Source organism: Phaethon aethereus (genome assembly GCF_964289735.1).
Source record: "Phaethon aethereus genome assembly, chromosome: 1".
NCBI lineage: Eukaryota > Metazoa > Chordata > Aves > Phaethontiformes > Phaethontidae > Phaethon > Phaethon aethereus.
Window position 1 is genome coordinate 221,991,566 of NC_138575.1, and position 17,402 is coordinate 222,008,967.

At 40.8% G+C, this 17,402-nt stretch overlaps 1 protein-coding gene across 1 annotated transcript in view; it reads left to right on the plus strand.

Moving 5' to 3' along the window:
* Nucleotides 1–16,746, plus strand: part of PGM2L1 (phosphoglucomutase 2 like 1) — a gene marked incomplete at its 5' end in the record, with an annotated part of 39,257 nt that extends 22,511 nt beyond the window's left edge. Inside the window, 11 exons of the mRNA XM_082007273.1 lie at nucleotides 1,744–1,828; nucleotides 2,808–2,891; nucleotides 5,998–6,191; nucleotides 7,144–7,333; nucleotides 7,570–7,667; nucleotides 8,486–8,666; nucleotides 10,293–10,386; nucleotides 11,582–11,711; nucleotides 13,066–13,255; nucleotides 13,884–14,017; nucleotides 16,331–16,746. Coding sequence (XP_081863399.1) covers nucleotides 1,744–1,828; nucleotides 2,808–2,891; nucleotides 5,998–6,191; nucleotides 7,144–7,333; nucleotides 7,570–7,667; nucleotides 8,486–8,666; nucleotides 10,293–10,386; nucleotides 11,582–11,711; nucleotides 13,066–13,255; nucleotides 13,884–14,017; nucleotides 16,331–16,433 — 1,483 coding nt within the window. The 3' untranslated portion in view covers nucleotides 16,434–16,746. The remainder of the gene's footprint in view (nucleotides 1–1,743; nucleotides 1,829–2,807; nucleotides 2,892–5,997; nucleotides 6,192–7,143; nucleotides 7,334–7,569; nucleotides 7,668–8,485; nucleotides 8,667–10,292; nucleotides 10,387–11,581; nucleotides 11,712–13,065; nucleotides 13,256–13,883; nucleotides 14,018–16,330) is intronic.
* Nucleotides 16,747–17,402: the final 656 nt, after the last annotated feature.

Genomic DNA, 17,402 nt, shown 5'->3' on the forward strand with positions numbered 1-17,402 from the left:
GCAAGAAAAGGGAAGAGAGTATCTGTAAAAGAACTGCTTTCTGAATTCTGTAAGGAAAAATAAATATGCTGTTTTTGTGAATATCATTATTGGCATTTTTGCTGAGCTGCATTTTTTTTCTACTGACATTAAGTAAGGAAGCCTAATCCCTTGTCATCTGGGGAGAAAAACATATGTAGTAATGGCATGCTTTAAAAAAAAATGAAACAAAACCGCCAGCCAACCCTGTAGCTAATTACTCTTTAGCTAATTAGTAGCTAATTATTGTAGTTAATGTAGTTTTTATAGTTAATTATTGTAACTAATGTAGTTTTATGGGTTTTTAAATTTTTTTGTCAACATTTAATATTCTAGGGATGTAAAAGTTCTTGTAATAATAGAGCAGAGAATCTAGTGACTGTCTTCTAAGTGTTTCTCCATTCCCCTGAAGCCTGCCTCTCCATGCCTTCCTGTCTGGTCTTCAGATCCTTGTGGCACATTAAAACCCTTAAGCCAAAGCCTGGGAGATAAACTCATTTGTTACATGGTATTTGCAAGGCTATCACCGAAATCATCTGGCTTATGCACAGCTTAAAAAATATGGAAGTGTAAGAAAAACATTCCTTTTCAGCCACACGAAGCTTGGAATTCAGACTTGATGGCAATGCAGGCCTTGTGTTTCACATGTCAAAAGGAGCAAATCAGTTCTCAACTATATGTTTCTTTTGTCCCCTTGGGATGACACACACTTACAGTAGTGCTGAAACCAAGTTGAACCTCCCTAAAAGAGCATTTTCAATTGGATCAGTGTGCTCATCCAGCACTATGTGAGCAGGAACGCCCTTCTCTTTGCATCAGTTCCAGTGCCGAGGGAGATGGCAGACTGTCTGGCTGTATCCTGTAATTAAGTGCACGTAAACTGTTGTGATACGCAAGCATAACGTCAGTAGCTTCAACTACAAGCTGAGCTCTCAAACTCTTTTAAGTGGTTTCAGGTTACATTTGGTAGGTGCTATAGTGAAATTCTGAGTAACTGAAACTTATGACTACATTATGCGCATCGTGGGAGATGCTCGTCTGTAAAAACGAGTGAGCAAAGCAAGCTTATACTGTTTAATCTCTCATCTGCTTTGACTCTGAGACTTCCTATTAACTGCTGAGCTGTGTCATTTTAGCTGAAAGAGAACGAGTTTCCCTGCTGCTTGAAAGGAAAAGTTTATAATAAAGGCAAGGTTTAAAAACACGAGTGCTGTTACTGTTTCTAAACTTTCTGGAATAAGAGAGTGCTGGTTTGCAGAAGTGTATTTTGGGAATAGGTCTGCTTCATGGATATTATCTGAAGCTGCTGAACAAGGCTGGAAAAACAAGCTTTGCTGTGTGAGGTACTGAATCCTTTTCCAAACCTGCTGTTGCAGACATCTGGCAAGATGGTTCTGGGAGATTGATTCTGTCCTTGAATGAAGGACAAGTGTCACACCAATAGGTTCTGTATCTTTGTTTTTGATATCAGTGGTTTATTTACGTGGTGGACTGAAGTGCCTTGCGGTCCTCAAGCAACAAATAAAAGTGCTGTCTCGGGTTCTACAGCCTGAAAACTGTATTACATCGACTGTACAAACTGTAGGATACTACTGTTCATATAAGCCAAAAAACAATAGAGGGATTTAAGAAATAAGTGAAATGAAGGTTACAGTAATGCCATGTGGCTATTGAATTGTCATGGGGAGTTGGGTTGACTGAACATTTTCTTTTTCATGTTGGTAGACTTGCAAAGCTCACTGCAGCAGTCCTCCTGGCTAAAGATGTACCTGTATACTTCTTTTCCACATATGTCCCTACACCGTTTGTGGTGAGTCATCTTCTCTTTTATATTTTTGAACCATGCTGTTAAGGGAGTATTTGACAGTTTACTAAAAATATGAACTAGTAATTTTCTTCTCAAATTCCAGCATTTAAACAGAAAAATAGGGGCTGCTTGGTACACTTGGCTCATGAAGGAGGCTGTAACAGAAATGTCACTGACTTCTTCTGTGTGCAGATAGTCAATAGAATCACATTTCACTATGCGAGGGCAGTAGTTATTGCAGTCCAGGCTTTGCTCTATTAGTTACAGGTGAAGCATTCTGCTGTTCTTTCATTCTGTGCTTAAAAACCCGGGTGTCATAAGGGTCAAAGATGATATTTATCTGTGTGTGTGTGAATAAATACACATATGTAGGGACTATATGTTTTTGCACATAAGACTTGCGCTGCTTAGAGTGGGAGAAATGAAGGATTGCCTCTGCTTTTAGTATCTCAAAAAATAGAGATTTCTGTTCTAGTCACAGAAGCATTTTGTTGCAGGGTTTTAAACCCTTGTTTTCTATTCTGCAAGCTTTTCTAGTGTGCTGTGTATGTGTATGCTGTGGATCTCGTTTTGAGGGGAGGACTGAAAGAACTGGATGCTCTTTAGCTGGAAATATCTGTAATTTGTTTTTCAACAAGCCTGTTGGTGAACTCCATTCTATTTAAACCTGTTTTTTCTTAAATGCTAGTGTAATCTGAGTGTACATTTTCTTTAGTTGGCCAGTTAACAGTTGTGTTTTTGTAAAGAGTAAATAGAATAACGTTCATATACAACAGAATAGAACAAAATAGGCTTTCTCTCCATTACTAGCTATAGGAAACAGAATGATGAGCATTCATGTTAATTTTCAAATAAACTGCTGAAAACATTAAGAGCCACTTCTCCTGTAGCATCCTATTGCATAATTGTCCTAATAATATAATGCTACTTGTGCCAGCTGCAGAACTCTTGGGTAAATTGATGTTTCTGGTTTCCTTTGTAGCCATATGCTGTTCAGCAGCTCAAAGCTGTGGCTGGTGTGATGATCACAGCATCCCACAACCGGAAGGAGGATAACGGATATAAGGTAAGGCTTGAACTTGAAGTTCGTAGCATGTCACAGCCAGCTGCTTTCCACTATTACCTATGTGCCTTTGGCATTTGGCTTCTTCTGGAGCCCTCATGTGTGTACATTAGAAGGAGAAATCAAGTAATTCATCCTTTTATAACCTAAACTACACACATTTTCTTCTGTGACTAGAAGTCAAGACCATACCGCTTGTGTATCTTGAGCACAAGACTTTTGTGACAGTCCATAGAGTCTAATCAGCAGCTGAAGAAATGCTTAAGCAATTTATTACATAGAATCATAGAAGGGTTTGGGCGGAAAGGGACCTTTCAAGGCCATCTAGTCCACTCCCCCTGCCATGAGCAGGGACATCCCCAACTCGAGCAGGTTGCTCAGAGCCCCATCCAACCTGACCTGAGATGTTCCCAGGGATGGGGCATCGACCACCTCTCTGGGCAACCTGGGCCAGGGCTTCACCACCCTCAGTGTCAAAAATTTCTTCCTTAGATCTAGTCTAAACCTGCCCTCTTTCAGTTTAAAACCGTTACCCCTTGTCCTATCACTACACTCCCTGACAGATTCCCTCCCCACCTTTCTTATCAGCCCCCCTTAAGCCCTGTCAGGCTGCAATAAGGTCTCCCTGGAGCCTTCTCTTCTCCAGACTGAGCCCCCCCAGCTCTCCCAGCCTGTCCTCCCAGCAGAGCTGTTCCAGCCCTCGGAGCATTGCTGGGGCCTCCTCTGGCCCCACTCCAGCAGGTCCATGTCTCTCCTGTGCCGAGGGCTCCAGAGCTGGACGCAGCCCTGCAGGGGGGTCTCCCCAGAGCGGGGCAGAGGGGCAGAATCCCCTCCCTCGCCCTGCTGGCCACGTGGCTTTGGGGGCAGCCCAGGACACGGTTGGCTGCTTGGGCTGTGAATGTGCATTGTCGGCTCCTGTCCAGCTTTTCACCCACCAGGACCCCCAAGTCCTTCTCCATGGGGCTGCTCTCCATCCCTTCATCCCCCAGCCTGTGCTGATATTGGGGGTTGCCCTGACCCAGGTGCAGGACCCTGCCCTTGGCCTTGTTGAACCTCATGAGGTTCACCTGGGCCCGTTCCTTGAGCTTGTCCAGGACCCTCTGGATGGCATCCCGTCCCTCAGGTGTGTCAACTGCACCACTCAGCTTGGTGCCATGTGCAAACTTGTTGAGGGCGGCCTTGATCCTGCTGTCTTTGTCATCGATGAAGTACGGACCCCTGAGGGACACCACTCGTCATACTGTCCATCCACATTGAGCCATTGACCCTCTGGATGCAACCATCCAACCAATCCCTCATCCACCAAATGGTCCACCCATGAAATCCATCCCTCTCCAACCTAGAGAGAAGGATGTTGTGGGAGACTGAGACAAAGGCCTTACACAAGTCCAGATAGATGACATCGGTAGCTCTTCCCTTGTCCACTGATGTGGTCACTCCATCCTAGAAGGCCACTAGGTTGGTCAGGCAGGACTTGCCCTTGGTGAAGCCATGCTGGCTGTTTCCAGTCACCTCTCTGGCCTCCATGTGCCTCAGCGTAGCTTCTAGGAGATCTGCTCCATGACCTTCCCAAGCACAGAGGGGAGGCTGGCGGGTGGGTAGTTCCCAGGGTCCTCCTTAGTACCCTTTTTAAAAATGGGTGCAATGTTTCCCTTTTTTCAGTCCCCAGGGACTTCACCTGACTGCCAGGGCTTTTCAAATATCATGGAGAGTGGCTTGGCAACTACATCAGCCCATTCCCTCAGCACTCTGGGATGCATCTTGTCACATCCCATGGGCTTATGTATGTGTTCATTTCTTAGACTTAAAAATGAGTTTAAAACTAAGCTAGAACTTAGGTGAATTAGTCCACACAGTAGGTAACTGTGCTGAAGATGGTGATGGTTTAAGAGTTGATTAACAGAACTTTGTAGTAGTGTGTTGCTACCTGTAAGGTTGTTTTTCTGGTCATTGAGAGAGAGGTGGGTGGCTTCACTTGGAGAGCCTGGAACAGCATAACTGTCCATAATAGCAAATGCTGCTTATGCAGTATTGTAACACAGCATTTCCTTTCTAAACTTTATAAGAATCTGAACTAAACTCTAAACTTTAACTAAACTTAGCATTCTAGAAGCTTAGTAACAGGTCAGTGAGTAATGGCAATGATAGGAAAAGCAGTCTTACTCTGCACAGGAGTAACTCTTGAAGGTGATTGTACTGCACGTGTCCTGTGTGGAGCAAGTAAAGTACTTCGCCAGCCTTTACTTTTGCTTAGCTATAGCAATGAATAAAAAAATAAGCTACAACAGTTTTCCAGGTGCTTCATTTATCAAGAAGCTATTGTGTTTGTGTCTTCTGATACAGAGCATTTTATTTCTGTCAGGATAGTGTTTCTTCTAGTCTTTCAGAAGAATTGTTCTATCTTTCACTATTTTCCCTGTGAATTCAGCAGCTTCTGAATGTTTTGCACAATTTTAACCAGGCTTGACAAACCCATAGTTTTGAAGGTACCTATGGGTTTCCTGAAAGCCAGTGGACAAGGAGAGGGACAGATTGGTCTGAGTAGAAAGTTTGCACTGTGAACTCAACCATGCTATTGGAAACAAACTGTGGGAAAACTGGCATCTAAATAATTCTTTAACAAAGACTTTTTATAGTTCAGGGTTTGATAGTGTTCCCAGCTGAAAGATTACAGTTGTTCAGTTACGGAAAAACATGTACTTTGGCACGCTGCTTATCTGTTTTGCTTTGATTTCAAAAACAAGTTGTGCTTCTTTTTCAAAAGGAATGCCAGGTTATGTAGAAAGTTTTTCTTCTGTTACAGTTTGCACAACGCTCTCAAATGTAAGTGCCCAGTTTCGGTTTCTCACGTCCTGATGATTTCAGTCATAATAGTTAAATACCAGCTTTTTTGAAAATAGATCATGTTGCTGAGCAGCTATCATTACATAACTGAAATCGTAAACTGTGATTCCAAATGGCTTTTGAGAATCAAGCCAGTCTGATGCTAGCCTTTTTCTGTATGACTTCAAGAAGCGGGAAGCATGCGTAATCCTATAGCTAAAAGGATTTATCAAGTTAATAATCTTTGTGAATAAACTGTGTTTTGTTTTCCTTAAACTTATACCAGGTTTATTGGGAAAATGGAGCACAGATCACCTCTCCTCATGATAAGGAAATTATAAAATGTATAGAAGAGTGCGTTGAACCATGGAATGGCTCTTGGAATGAGAATCTAGTAGACACCAGTCCCCTTAGACAGGATCCTCTGAAGAAAATTTGTGACTATTACATGGAGGATCTGAAAAAGATCTGTTATCATAGGTATTGTATAAAACAAAAGGTACTTAAATTATGGTTTTAAGCTACGGATTACATGTGGAAAACTGACTGCTGACAGACAGACTTCAATAATAAAGTGTGCGATGCTGCCATACACAAACATTTTTGAGTAGGGTGTAGGGATTGGGCTGTCCTCCAAAATTGTAGTAGTTTTGGACCTGCTTGTAGTGATTGTTATCGTCACAACTCGGTGACTGGATTTCTGTCTTTATGGTTTGCAGAAGCTGGGTGCTCCACTCTGCCACAGGCATCGCTGTCTGCTTGAGGCCGTTGCTCTGTGCTCTTCATGGCAGGAATAATTTTTGGTCCTCTCTCCATTCTGTCCCATCTCATCCCTTCTCTGATGTGTCATTAAATTAGATGACCACCATCATTAGGACTAAACCATACTTCCTGACCATAAAGCAGCCTGCCTTTGGACACTAGGCTACAGGAAAGCACCCTGATGGGAACCATTTTATGCAAATGAATACGCTCAAATAGTTCTGAATAAAATGCAGAAATTCAGAGTAAAGGTGAGGTGTACATGCATGGAATAGAAGTGAGAAGATTAACTTTAAAGGTCAGGTGGGGTAGAAGAAAAGAATTAAAGAAGGAGGATGGGTAATATAGGTAGAGCCGAGCCAGGGTAAGATCTTCCGGATGGTGGAAGAGCTCGAGTTTGATGCAGAAATTAACAGTTCATTTTTGCAAGACTTTCAGCTGATTCAGCAGAATGTAAATACTTAATTTTCCAGGAGAAGAAGCTTTAAACCAGCAATTTCCAGTGAAAGTCTGAATGAGTACTTTTCACTTATTCCTTCTTGGAAATTAATGCAGAAATCAGGAGAATAGTAGGAAATGTAATTTCATTTCCTTTTGCTTTTGTTTTCCCACATGAAAGTAGTCTTGTTAAATAACTAAAATCTTACTGAAATTCTTTTTTCCTTCTCAGGGAGCTAAACATGCAAACAAATTTGAAGTTTGTACATACTTCTTTTCATGGAGTTGGACATGACTACGTGCAGTTGGCTTTCAAAGCATTTGGCTTTCAGCCCCCTATTCCAGTACCTGAACAAAAAGATCCAGATCCAGACTTCTCTACTGTCAAATGCCCAAATCCTGAAGAAGGAGAATCTGTGCTGGTATTTTTTTTTTTTCCTACTTCATCAGATTTTTTGTGAGCTTTCCTCTGTTTGGATATGACACTGTGTTAAAAAACAAATGGAGGATGAGGACAGGGAGTGCCTGGCTTTTAGCTCTGTTAATACAGTGGGCAATCCATGTGAGATTTTCTTTCATTGCATGTTATATGTAAGTAGGAAGACTGTGGGTTTATTTGCTCTAGTGATTTTATTTTATTTTTTCCTTCTCTCACCAGGAGTTGTCACTCAGGCTTGCAGAGAAAGAAAGTGCTAAAGTAGTAGTGGCCACTGACCCAGACGCAGACAGACTAGCAGTGGCAGAACAGCAGGAAAAGTAAGTGATGGGACCTTTTGTTTTATACCTTTCTGCAGGAGAGGTAGTGAAAATCACAGAATGTCCCCATATGGTTGACAGGCACACACCTTCAACCCACTCTTTCCTGTTGTGACTTAACTATTTGGATATTTTTTCTTGCTAGCTTCATCTTTTGGTATAGCTCCACCTGAAATAATGTATTTTTAAATAAAATCAGTTAACTCGGAAAGGATTAATCAAATATTTACCAGTGCTACAGTAAATGGCCAAATAAAACTTAACTGAAAAGCTGAGTAGTTACTAAAGACAGTAAAGTCTTCTTGTTACTGTTTTTTCACTTTTTTAGGCAAACAGATTCTGCCTTGAGACAATTAGCTGTTGTGGGCTTTTGTTTGTTTGTTTCTTTTTTTTTTTTCCCCCTGTCTGCTTCATATTGAATAGAAATTATTTTTCTTCCACTAACAGGCCAAAATTCTGATCACTGTGTAAGTAACTGTCTATAATGTGCGGTTGTGCAGGCATTGCCTGACTGCAATGTATAGACTCTATAGTCTGCTATACTTCTGTTTAATAAATTTTAAAAGACCTCAGCTGTTTTAAAGCTGACAGTAAGGATATTAATTGGTATCTTTGCTTGCTAACAGAATGCACTGGGCTTGTAAATCATTGAGATGTGATAAATGTGGAGTCCTGTTAGTACGGTGGCTTTGTATAGAGCAGCTTCTCGGTAGTGTGCTCAGATTCCTGTTGTTCCAGTGACTGCAGAAAGCATCTCCCCGAGTGGATGCTCCTGGGAAACCTGAAAGAGCTCTTACGTTTTCTATCCTTGTTCGCAGTGGCTACTGGAAGGTGTTCACTGGCAACGAGCTAGCAGCTTTGTTTGGGTGGTGGATGTTTTCTTGCTGGAAGGAAAACTGCTCCGAAGATGCTGATGTGAAGAACGTTTACATGTTAGCGACCACAGTCTCCTCAAAAATTTTGAGGGCAATTGCACTTAAAGAGGGGTTTCACTTTGAAGTAAGTGTGGTTTTTATGATGTCGTCTTGGCAGAGTAAAATCTGGTTGCCATGTTCTCCACCTAGCCCCCCCCTGCTTACAACTTTACAAAATGAAAAATAGGCAGATGACTGCCAGTCTTTTGGCTGGGAGTTTTTATGTGTTCCAACTTGCAGAGAATGCTGTTTTACCTGGACAAGCCTGATTTCAACATCTGCAGTGTTTCTTAGTGCATATTACAGTAAATGGAGACTGTGAGATCAACTGAGACAAAGCTGCAAGGAGGCTGTACCGTTTGACACGAATTAAAACCCAAATTACGTAGACTAGAAATGCCTTTGTCGTGGTTATTTTCCTAGAGATAAGCTCTTCTGTGTGAGAGAATGAAAGTGTGTGCACCTTGGTATGTTTACTACAAAAATGGAGTTCTTTTTGATGGATTTGTAACAAACAAACACAGGTTACACAATGTTCCTTCAGGTGCCCAGATCACTAGAAGGTCTTAAATTTGGTTTTACTTCAAATTGTGACAGACAGAGGAACTCTTATGTTCAGAGCTTTAATGTAGTTTTATTAAGGACTTGCTAAAAAAGAAAATGGGGGAGTGTCCCCACACTGACCGACAGTTATTATTTTAGTTCCTGCATTCAAATTAAGTACTTGCTCTGATTTCTGAGGCCGTTGGATGTTAGCCATAAGAGATGCAAGTGCGCTAAAGCTTAGTACAAACATCCAGGTCTTGTTTAATGCATGTCTTAATTAAATCCATGTGCAACAGGAAAAAATACTTTGCCAGACAATGAGGAATTAAAAACCAAAATTGAAAGTAACTCTGAAAACCATCTTGAGTGACTGTCCAGATATGCTTAATAAGGTTGAATATCACTGCCTTGTAGTGAATTTCATTATCTCACTAAATACTGTTCTTTCCCCCGCCTGACCCCCGGAAAGGGACACATTTGACTGGGATGGGGGGGAAGCTAGGAATTTACAGAACCCCTTGGTCTCCTCTAAAAGCTTCCCCTCTTTGTACCTTCCTTCTCTCCAAGAAGGGCTGTGACTGCTTTTGCATTATTTGAAGAGCAAAAGCAGTGCTCTTACCTCCTGTCACCTAAGATTGCTCGTTATGTTTTTGTAACTTTTCCTTTTGAATAACTTTGTACTATTGTCTCATCTGATAAGCACCATGGAAGATCTTATCTGATCTCAGAGAGAACCAGTCTCTCAAGCATGCTTACTCCTTGATTTGATATTTATTTCCTAGTTGAGTATTCACTATTAAAATGCTATCCAGCAGCTCTTTGCATTAGATTCATAATCTAAACTGAAGATATGACTTGTCTAATGTTTGTCTTTACTGTCCCTATTCTGTTTCTCAATTAATTAGATTTAAATTCAGGGAAATTATTTCAGGAAAATCAGAAAAATGACGATAAGCTTTAGTGTTTTGACTCTGCAGCAATCTTTCCCATTGACCCTGAAATTCAGAATGCATCATCTTTTTTATTTTATTGGGTTTGGGGTTTTTTTTTAATTTTGTCTGAAGCATCCTGGAAGTGAAGGGAATAGTGGCTACACTTTCTTCTTTGACTTGTAACTAAATCTAAAATGTGTATTTAATGCACTCTTTTTTTTTTCTTGTTTCAGGAAACACTCCCTGGTTTTAAATGGATTGGAAGTAGAGTAAAAGATCTCCTAGATAATGGAAAAGAAGTCCTCTTTGCATTTGAGGAGTCTATCGGTATGTATATCAGTATAACTTTAAAATGTTGAGAACTGCGGGGTGAAATACAACTAAAAAGAGGTGGTCTTAGTTATGAAACAAAACACAAAAAGTACTTAATTTTTGTTCTTGTAGTTACTAGTATTGGTATTTTGCTCTCATCAAATCAATGTGCCAGCTATCATGATAAACAATGTATGATTCTAGTTCTGGTATTGTGCTTGTGCAGTTTCCTGATACAAACGTGTTGTGATACAGATTGAAAGTCCTGAGATGCCAGAGCCAAACTACTGTTGCTTTGTGGCCTGAGGTTAAGCACAGGATGTGTTCTTAATAGTTTAATATCTTAGAGGTCCTCTCTGTGAGGACTCGCTATTAACGGCTATGTGGAACTGGGAGGTGGCTTGCTTCGGTCACAGTAGCCATCGCACCAGCACTGCCGTTCCTCCAGGAGCTGTACACCATCCCCTCGTGCTTCAGAACAGTGTGTGCAGGAATAGCATTGAATACCTTATGGAAGTGTGTGAATGTTCCTGCCGACCTTGCCTTGCCTGCTCTGTCTTGGTAATCTTGCTGACCCCGCTTACCTGTAGAGAACTGTGTAGTGAACGTCTTGGCTATAGGAATTCTCGGCTGCTCAGAATAAATGGCAGCTTTCTGGGACGGCGTATTCACATACAATATAGCATTTGAAAATGAAGCATGCACTGAAAAGGGTGTGTGTCCATGCCAATTTCATTCACAAAATTAAAGCAGCTTTTAATCATAAAGAGTTAAGATCTTGCTCATGCATCCCTTCAGAAAGAAGGCATCTTGGCAGTACTGTGGAGCACTGATTTAAGGGTTACTAAGACTGCATTTGTATGGGTTCCTCTGATTCAAATTACTGGTGGGACTCGTTGCGGTATTGGTGTGCTTTCACAAAACAAGCAAATCTTTGTTTAGCACTGTACTATGAGAGATCTCCTCAGAGGGTAGATGTTCACAATCTAGAATTGATTATAGCACATATCTTTCCAGCCCTACGATGCCTGTTAATTAGATTTTTTTTTTAATTTTTTTTTTAGAAAAGGGGAATGCTTACTCAGTAATAAAAACAGCTTGTATATATTGGCCAATTTTCTTTTACAGGAAAAAGGTTCAAACTTCAATTGAGTAAATCAGCGTAATAGTATGTCAGCTTATTTTTCCATGATCAATTTTTTATTTTTAGGCTTCATGTGTGGCACATCGGTGTTGGATAAAGATGGTGTAAGCGCAGCTGTGGTCATAGCTGAAATGGCAACCTACCTGGAGGGCAAGAACCTAACACTAGCACAGAAACTCATTGAGATATATGAAATGTAAGTTGTATTTTTCATTAGTATGTTCTACTTAACTAATTTGGAGCTGGGAATAAGCTAGTAAATATTTCTAATGCATCCCTCGGATGTTTTCTCGCTGTAAGTCATTTTTTCTGGTGCTATAATGGATTGCAGTCTTCAGTATTACAGATACTACTTGAATACCATATCTCCCAAAGGACTAAAGAAGGCCCTTCATCGTGTTTTTGCAATAAATTGTGAAAGAGTAGAATTTTGCATATGGATCCACCAGGGCAAACTTTTCTCTTATTTGATTCATGCTATCTTACTTCTCTTATCTTCTGACGGGTAGCTGCATCGCAGTGGTGATCCGTGTGCCTCTCAACACTTAGTATCATCACTGAAACACAGTCTGGGGACTGTTAGAAGACCACGTGCTGTTCTTGCCGAGATTTGTAATGGAGCAGAGGTTGAAGGAATGCTCTGTGCCCAATAGCTATGGGCACAATTCATGGCAATAAAATGACTAACACGGCTGTGTCAGAATTAAGTCGTACTGTGATCCGCCCCACTCATCAGCAGAAGTTCTGTGCTTTAACGGGGTTAGCGGCACAGCTACAGCAAATCATTTATGCCATCCCTTTTCCTGCTGGCCCAGCAGAAAGGTGGACCGTGGCCCTTAGAAACCTGGGACGAGGAAGCAGAAACGATGGTCGGCGTTTGTCTCTCTGTGGCACTGCAGAGTTTGCTCTGTCCCATGCAAACTGTAGCAGAAATAATTCTGAGCAGCTGGCTTGAAAAAGCTGTCAGTGATAGTGATAACAGAAGAATTCAGCATCCAGTCACACTTAATTTTTTAAGCTGCAGAGAATGGTCTCTGCAGAGTGAGGAGTGGGTGAACTATAGTGAAAAACAACTTAAATTTCAACGTGCAAACATGGTTGCTGCACCTAGTGAGTGCTTGCTTTAGGTCTGATTGGGGATAGTAGTCTTAATTTGGATGAAATAATCAGTCACCTTCCTCAGAGTCTGTAGAAATAATCTGTTGTTGTGGCTGCTCACGTGGCTACAGCAGACAATTTTTGATGGTGTGGGAATGATACTGCATATTAATTTCCTCAGGGCTACCAAGGCTGCACTCAGCCAAATGGTTGGCTTTTATTTCTTTGGAACTGAAGCCTTTGCCTGACTTTAAAAATAGCTTAAGATGGTCTGGGTAATGCAGTGAAATCTGTTTCAGAGTGCAAACATTTGCCTGTAAATATCTGTTTCCACAGCTGTGAGAACTGCATTCTTTTTCTGTTATTGCTTTTCCAAACAGGAGCTTTCTTTAGATATCAAATGTGCAGAAAACTTCTGAATCTTGTAACTGAAAACGTTAATCTGCTTGTAGGTATGGATATCACATATCAAAGACTTCCTATTTCTTGTGCTATGATCCTCCTACTATCAAAAGGATATTTGAGAAGCTTCGGAACTTTGATGCTCCTCAGTCTTATCCAAAATTTTGTGGTATTTACAATATATTACATGTACGAGACATTACCACTGGCTATGATAGCAGCCAGCCGAATAAGAAATCGGTGAGTTATGAAGTATTTTTGCAGGAGAGGTTCTGTTTTTGAAGAGACTGAAAGTTTCATACACCAAGAACTATGCAGAAAGATATATTATGTCAATGTAAGCCACCAGTATAATTACCATCATCTATTGAAACTGCTTAACAACACTTACTGGGGAGAAAACTGCTTAAATGTGAAATGGCTTGCCTATGGAGTTGAATATTTTGATATAACAATGAATGAACTTTATTAGTTGAAGTGAGCTTTATGCTCCTGCAACTCTTATGCTGTCTAGTGGGCTTCCAGATGTTGGAATTCCAATGGGAGTAAGAGGCAGTCTCGTTATCCTGAAATTCTGAGTCTGACCTTTGAAGGTCCCTTCCAACCCAAACTGTTCTGTGATTCTCTGATCTAGGAGATAGGCCTGTCTGTTAGGCTGGAGTGGCTTGTTCTAGTCTGTTGTGCTGGCTGGGGGGTGTATACTGCAGGGGATTTCAGCGTGTTTATTTAGCTTTGTATGTACTGAATGTTGTATTTAAAAAAAATTAAAAAGTATTTAAAAAAAATTAAAAAGTATTTAAAAAGACCAACCCCTCACACTTCTGTGTTAGTTGGGGTGTTCTATAATAAAATGTTGTTGTTTATGTAGGTGCTGCCAGTGAGTAAAAGCAGTCAGATGATCACTTTCACGTTTCAAAATGGTTGTGTTGCCACTCTTCGGACAAGTGGAACAGAACCAAAGATCAAGTACTACGCAGAGATGTGCGCGCTGCCCGAACAGAGGTCAGTAGCAGGTCCGCATGCACACGTTGCAAGATGCCTCCAGGCTTTAAAGGTCGGTATGCAGGCATCAATCCTTTGCCTGCTGCGGGATTCCTTGGCTGCCTCCTTGGAGACCTGAGCCTCAGCTGACTGTTCCAGCCTGTCACACTGGCCAGTGATGCACACTGCTACTCATAAGAGACCCTCTCTGTAGTGGATGAGACAAAAAATTGAATTTTCAGCATCTGCTACAGTAGAGGAGACTTCTTTTATTAACCCAGTTCCTCAGTTGTGCTGCTGCAGGCAAGTATGCTTAAACCCAGGTGGATTCCTGTCGCATTTGAGAATCTGCTGTGTTGCTCTGGGCTACTGGGTAGTAATTAGAGATTTCTCCCCTTTTGACAGCGACCTGGATTCAGCTTCCTCCAGTTTAAAAGGGGTGGGGGAAAGGATATGTTTACACCATTGGAATCAGGAGTGCAAATGAGGAGCCTAGGTTCTCAGTCCAGCTAATGGGAAGAGCAGGTTCTTGAAAACAGAATTCCTAACCTAAATTGTGTGAATACCCCTCGTTTTAGGCTTGTGTCCCAATGTTCCCATGGAGCAGAGAATTGAAAATGGCATAAAGGGGCCTCTGATTCTGTATTTATTTCTACTTACTGGAAGGAATTCAGGGTGAGCATACTTTTATCAGTGAATGTTTTGGTCAGGCTTAGGCTGTCAGTGGATAGTGAGTGGTAGACTGCCTTTGCTTGTAAAATGTGCACGTGAGGGGATACACAGATCCATGCCTAGAGAGCTTTCCACAGGTTGCTGAAGTATTCTTTAAAACACCGTTTATTGCCACATAGTGCATAACACAGGTATGGCCCATCTTTTGAGTCATGTTTTTAGATTGTTCTTAATCGAGCATGGAATAACAGCACATCAGAGAAGTGGTAGGAGTTCTACACTCGGGTTTTCTGAATGACTCTTGCCAGAAGCTTCTATGTATTTCGTCAGAGAGCTTTCTGATTGTCTGGAATATGAAAGCACTTCTTTGTGGGTATGGAAACTCTCACTTCAGTTAGAACATGCTTCCATAAACCGAGGAGTGGGCAAGGTACCATTTGGTGTAATGCTGGTTGTTTGGTTTTTTTTTTTTACACCATTGGTGTAAATGCTGAAGAAAAGGTAAGATAGAGCAGAGGCAAACAGCTGCACCAAGAAGGAAGAAATAAATGCTAGAAATATTGCCCTTAACCTAATCTTAACAGAAGTGAAGGCCAGACAAGTAAAAGTAGTGGGGAGAGAAACAAAGTACCCGAGGATGCTTTGATATGCATCATTTGGGCTTCTGCTGTTGTTCGTTCTGGTAAGTCAGAAACATATATCAACCTTTAATTTTAGTAATACCTATGGCTAATGGCAATTATCTGGAACATGAAATTGAAAAGCTTTCAATTTTCCCTGTTTCAAGGCACAAAATGGTCTGTAGGAACCTCAAAAGGCATTCCTCTCGGTAATAGCTTTGCAAATATTTCTCTGAGTTGCTGTTTATTGATTATTCTTAAAAGCTGAACATCAGGAAAGTCAGTTTTATTTGCAGCATTTTTGGGTGTTTTCTTTAAAAGGAAGCGCTGACCTGAAGGACGATGACATAGTGCCAGTTCCACAAATGAACAAAGCAAATGTAAATAAGCCTGTTTTGCCTGTTCTCCATTAAAAACAGGCTGAGCTCCTCTCCCTCCAGTGAGACTTCCAGGGTAGGAGAGGGATTATGCATTTTTAAAGGAGTGTTGCAATGCGTTTAGTGTTTGTGCATGTGGATGTTTGTCTTTTTACTCAAATTAATGTCTGGACATTTAAATAGGGAAAGGATCAGTGTATTACGGTGTCCTCTGGTGAGCCGTGACACTTCACCTGATTACTCAATCCCCCTAAACTGCACTTTAGTCAAAATACAATAAGATACCCTAGTCGAGCGTCTGGACACCATGTAGGGAAGAATACAGGGTATCTACGTCTTCTGTTAGCAGCTCATTCTTATTTTTTAATCCATTTACAGTCTGTGTCTTGCATTGGTTTTGCAGTCATTACTTCTTGCGTCCTCTCTGCTAGCCTAGAGCCCTCTAGTGGCATTTATTTTTTTTCTTAAATTAATGGAAATTAATATTGTGACAGTCCCTACCAAAAAGTATGTTGTTAAAGCGAGCGATCAGAGTCTCTGCTCGTTGATGGTGGTAGGAAATATAACAAAGCTAATCCATCACCATCATATCGTGCTTTTTTCTTTTTTTTTAATAGATGCCTGATGTTTATCAAACCTCTGACATAGCATTTTTCTCTTTCTAGTGACAGAACCTTGCTGGAAGAAGAACTTCAGAAGCTTATTGAAGCTTTGATTGAGAATTTTCTTGAACCTGATAAGAATGGACTGATCTGGCGCTCTGCTTAGGTATCCTGTAACTGGCGTTCAAAGAAGTGACTGCCTGCACTGCATCATGTGAAACAAAGGAACCAAGAACAGAACTCAGTTTAACACGTGTGCGTGTGTGTATGTGTGTTAAACAGCTACATTTTTATTCTATAAAGAAGCAGCATTCTTTTGTCAGGCTTTTCACCAAAGTCTTGTGTAGAGAACTGGGATAAGGAGAGGAAGTGAGAGAAAAGGATGGAATGTATTATTATAATTTACATGATAATGTAAAAGGATAATTACATTATCCTTTTGACCAAAAGACTAATTAATCTGCACCAATGCAAAGGAACCGCTCTAGCAGGTTTAAGACAGCAGATCTTAGCCAGTAGATTGTGTCTTAAACTAATTTCAGGTACCTAATACCTTTTGTGCAAAAAGGTTTTAAAATGGGGTAGTCATAATATCTGAAGGAGGTGATCGCTCCAAACTGACAAAAAAGCCTGCTTCTTCCTAGCTGTTGTGTGGGAATGTAGGTATCATTGTTACAGGTCTTAATTTCCAAAAATTTTGAAGTAGAGTTCAGTGCTTAGAATTTCTTGTTTAGGCAAGTTGTTCAATATGACATTTTTTAGCTACTTAAGTATCCTTCCGTTGTTAAAGGTGCTCTTGGTGCATTGTATCTTTCCTCAGTGTATCTTAAAATATTTACTTGCCTAGTGGCAACACATGCAGCTCCACTTGCAGTCTGGGTTTTGAATTATGTAGCGCCTTTCCAAGGCTTCCAAAGGAGTAGAAACTTGTTCATTCCTTGGTTAAATCGCCCATTTGAACTACCATAGGTTTTGTAACTGGTTTTTGTCCCACATCTCTGAAGGATTTTAAGCTTTTTTTTTTTTTTTACTAAAGGCTTCAGAAATTTAGTAACTTTGAAAATTCCCATTTGACGTTTTTAGTTTTGATAGCTTGAATTCATACTGTCTGTGTATTTAAAAAAAAAAAGGAAGA